General features: G+C 53.9%; 1 protein-coding gene across 1 annotated transcript in view; it reads right to left on the bottom strand.

Annotated features, from left to right (window-relative positions):
* Nucleotides 1–2,477, bottom strand: part of LOC143020444 (uncharacterized) — a 13,988-nt gene extending 11,511 nt beyond the window's left edge. The window contains exon 1 of the mRNA XM_076176866.1: nt 1,884–2,477. Coding sequence (XP_076032981.1) covers nt 1,884–2,477 — 594 coding nt within the window. The remainder of the gene's footprint in view (nt 1–1,883) is intronic.
* Nucleotides 2,478–3,314: the final 837 nt, after the last annotated feature.

Raw genomic sequence — 3,314 nt, 5'->3', positions numbered from 1 at the left:
GTTGTCTTGTTATGAATGAATGTTGTTGTGATTGGTTTGTGGTCGGTGTATATGTGGAATTGTCGTCCTTCGACGAAATACCTGAACCTGTTGACAGCCTTGTAGATGGCTAGGAGTTCCTTGTCGAAGGCGCTGTATTTCTTCTCGGCATTGTTGAGCTTCTTTGAGAAGAAGGCGATGGGTTTCCAGGCATCGTTGATGTATTGCTGCAGAACTGCGCCGACACCTGTGTCTGAAGCATCTGTCGAGATGGAAGTGATGGCATCAGGAATAGGGAAACTAAGGGCGGTAGCATTCCCGAGTGCTTCTTTGGCTGCCATGAAAGCTGCATCAGTTTCGACGTCCCAGTTGAGTACGATGGAACGTCCCCTCTTGCACGGCTTGATCATGGAGTAGAGCGGTTGGAGCAGTTGAGCGCAGCCTGGAATGAAACGATTGTAGAAATTTAACATACCAAGGAATTGCTTGAGTTGGCGCTGTGTTGTAGGTTTCGGGAAACTCTGGATGGCGTCGCAGCGGGATGAGACAGGGGTGACGCCTGAAGGTGTGACGGTGTGTCCTAGAAAGTTGATGGATGACACACCGAAGTCAGATTTCTCGAGATTGATGTGGATGCCGTAGTCTTGTAGGCGGGTAAAGACTTGCTTCAGATGGTCTTGGTGCGTGGCTTCGTCAGGGCTGGCGATGAGTACATCGTCGATGTAGGTGAAGCAAAAAGGCAGGCCCCGTAGGACTTCGTCCATGAATCTCTGGAAAGTTTGGGCAGAGTTCTTGAGGCCGAAGGGCATTCGAACGTATTCGAACAAGCCAAAAGGTGTTGTGACAGCTGTTTTGGGGATGTCAGGCGGGTTGACCGGAATATGATGGAAGGCTTTTACAAGATCGATCCGGGAGTATACGCGAGTTCCTGCAAGGTGTGAGGAAAACTCCTGTATGTTGGGAACTGGGTACCTATCCATCACAGTTCGTGAGTTGAGGGCGCGGTAGTCACCGCATGGCCTGATGTCGCCGTTGCTTTTGGGGACGATGTGGAGAGCTGACGACCAGTTGCTTGAGCTTGGGCGAATGATACCTTGACGCATGAGGGCTTCTAGTTCTGCCTTGGCTAGCTTGAGGCGTTCCGGAGCCAGACGACGGGCTTTGGCGTAGACTGGAGGTCCCGTAGTCTCTATGTGGTGCACTACGTGGTGTTTCACAGTCGTGGTCGTGGAGTAAGGTTGTGTCAAGGCAGGAAAGTTCCTGAGGAGAGAAGCAAACTTGTTATCAGCACTGATGGTTGAAAGCTGGCTACTTACTCCGGTTGTTGGCCTGGCGTAGGATGACATCGATGTAAGGGGGTCGTGGAGCTTGCGATTTTTAATATCGATCAGGAGATCGAAGTGGGTCAAAAAATCGGCGCCAAGGATGGGTTGGGAAACTGATGCAACGTAGAAGGTCCACTCAAAGGATCGGCGGAGGTTGAGTTCTAGCTGAAGTGTCTTCCTCTTGAAAACGGGTATCTTGGTGCCGTTGGCTGCGTAGAGGGAAGACATCGGCGGCAGTGATTGCTGGCTTGCTGTGGCAGGCAGGACACTGACTTCAGCTCCGGTATCGATGAGGTATGTGGTGTTGGAGAGTGGATCAAATACGAAGAAGAGTTTCGATGTATGTTGGCGAACGCTGTGCGCCGTTAGCGTTCGCCCATCGTGTTTAAAGGTGACGGTGAGAAGGTGCACGGCTGTGTACATTTCCTCGCATCTTGTCCAAAGCGACGATGGTAGTAGCAGACGCCTGATGTGTGCTTGGGTCTCCCTCTGGACGTAGACCTGGAGCGGTTTGCGGTAGTATCTTGGTGACGGGGGTCGTTGTTGAAGGTTGGCAACCTGCTCTTGGAGGGCGCTAACCTGGAGGGTGAGTTTAGAGACTAGCTCGGTTAACGCCTGAGTTGCAGACTGGTCGGCGAGGTTAGCGATGGTAGGGCGCGCAACTGGTACCGAAGCCATGAATTCATCAGCGAGTGTGGCTAGCTCGTCGAGCGAGAGCTTGTTCTTGGCGCTGAAGAGGTTGCCTTGGATGGTTGTTGGTAGGCGCTGGTAGAATAGGTGGCGCAAGATGGAGGTGTCGAATGTTGCGTATTTGTCTCCGAGCAATCGCTTCATGCGTCGCAGCAAGTCGGATGGTTTCTCATTTCCAAGTTCTTCTTTCGAGAGGAGCTCCTGCAGGCGTGTAGCTTCGGAAGACTCAAGGTGGTCCAGAACGGCTTTCTTCAAATCTTCGTATGGGGTACCGGATGTAGGTGCCTTGGAGATGGTGTCTGAAACTTGGAGGAGTACGTCAGATGGTAAGAGACCACAAGCATGTGAAAACTTCGTAAGGCTGGTGGTAATGCGGTTTGCCTTAAAGTTACACTCGAGGATTGTGAACCATATTGTTGGGTCGCGGTTGGAAAAAGGGGGTGCGCGGAATGCACTTACTTCCTGTTGTTGATCGTCCGTCATGCTTACGTGATTAGTATGCAGCGATGTTCGTGGGCAGCTGGGTTGGGCAGGCTGGGTCAACGGGCAGGACAACCCGGGGCGGCGGGGCTGGGCACGGCAGGGCGGCGGGCTGGGCTGGTCACGGCAGGGCGGCGGGCGGGGCTGGCGGCGGGCGGGGCTGGTCACGGCAGGGCGGCGGGCGGGGCTGGTCACGGCAGGGCGGCGGGCGGGGCTGGCGGCGGGCGGGGCTGGTCACGGCAGGGCGGCGGGCGGGGCTGGCGGCGGGCGGGGCTGGCGGGGCTGGCGGGGCTGGCGGCGGGCGGGGCTGGCGGCGGGCGGGGCTGGTCACGGCAGGGCGGCGGGCGGGGCTGGTCACGGCAGGGCGGCGGGCGGGGCTGGTCACGGCAGGGCGGCGGGCGGGGCTGGCGGGGCTGGCGGCGGGCGGGGCTGGCGGCGGGCGGGGCTGGCGGCGGTCACTCCAGGGTCACCAAATGTAGTGGTTACTACAATTGTCCTATTTGGAGGAAGCTAGGATATTTAAAGTCAATCCCATGACTGATCTGTTTATTGGAAATGGTGATGATGGTATTTACAATATTTGTAGCGAAATTCTGGATTCTTGGTCTTTGGTATACAATTATTTAAAATCTATTTACAATACATAAATATGCTTCTTACAGTATGTAGAAGGATATGTTTTGTTTTATTTACAAAATAAATTAAGTTATTATAATGAACATTGTTATTATATTAATTAAAATTAGTCGAATGTATGTTTAGTCGGACGCATGTTCTAAGGGGTGACTATTGTTTATCCCGTACTCTGCGATCACGGGTCCTGAAGGGGTAATTATACGT

The sequence above is a fragment of the Oratosquilla oratoria genome, chromosome 40, assembly GCF_046742065.1.
Source record: "Oratosquilla oratoria isolate Oo_2021 chromosome 40, ASM4674206v1, whole genome shotgun sequence".
Lineage (NCBI taxonomy): Eukaryota > Metazoa > Arthropoda > Malacostraca > Stomatopoda > Squillidae > Oratosquilla > Oratosquilla oratoria.
Note: the sequence above shows the minus strand (reverse complement) of the source record. Positions and strands in the feature narration are given on the sequence as shown.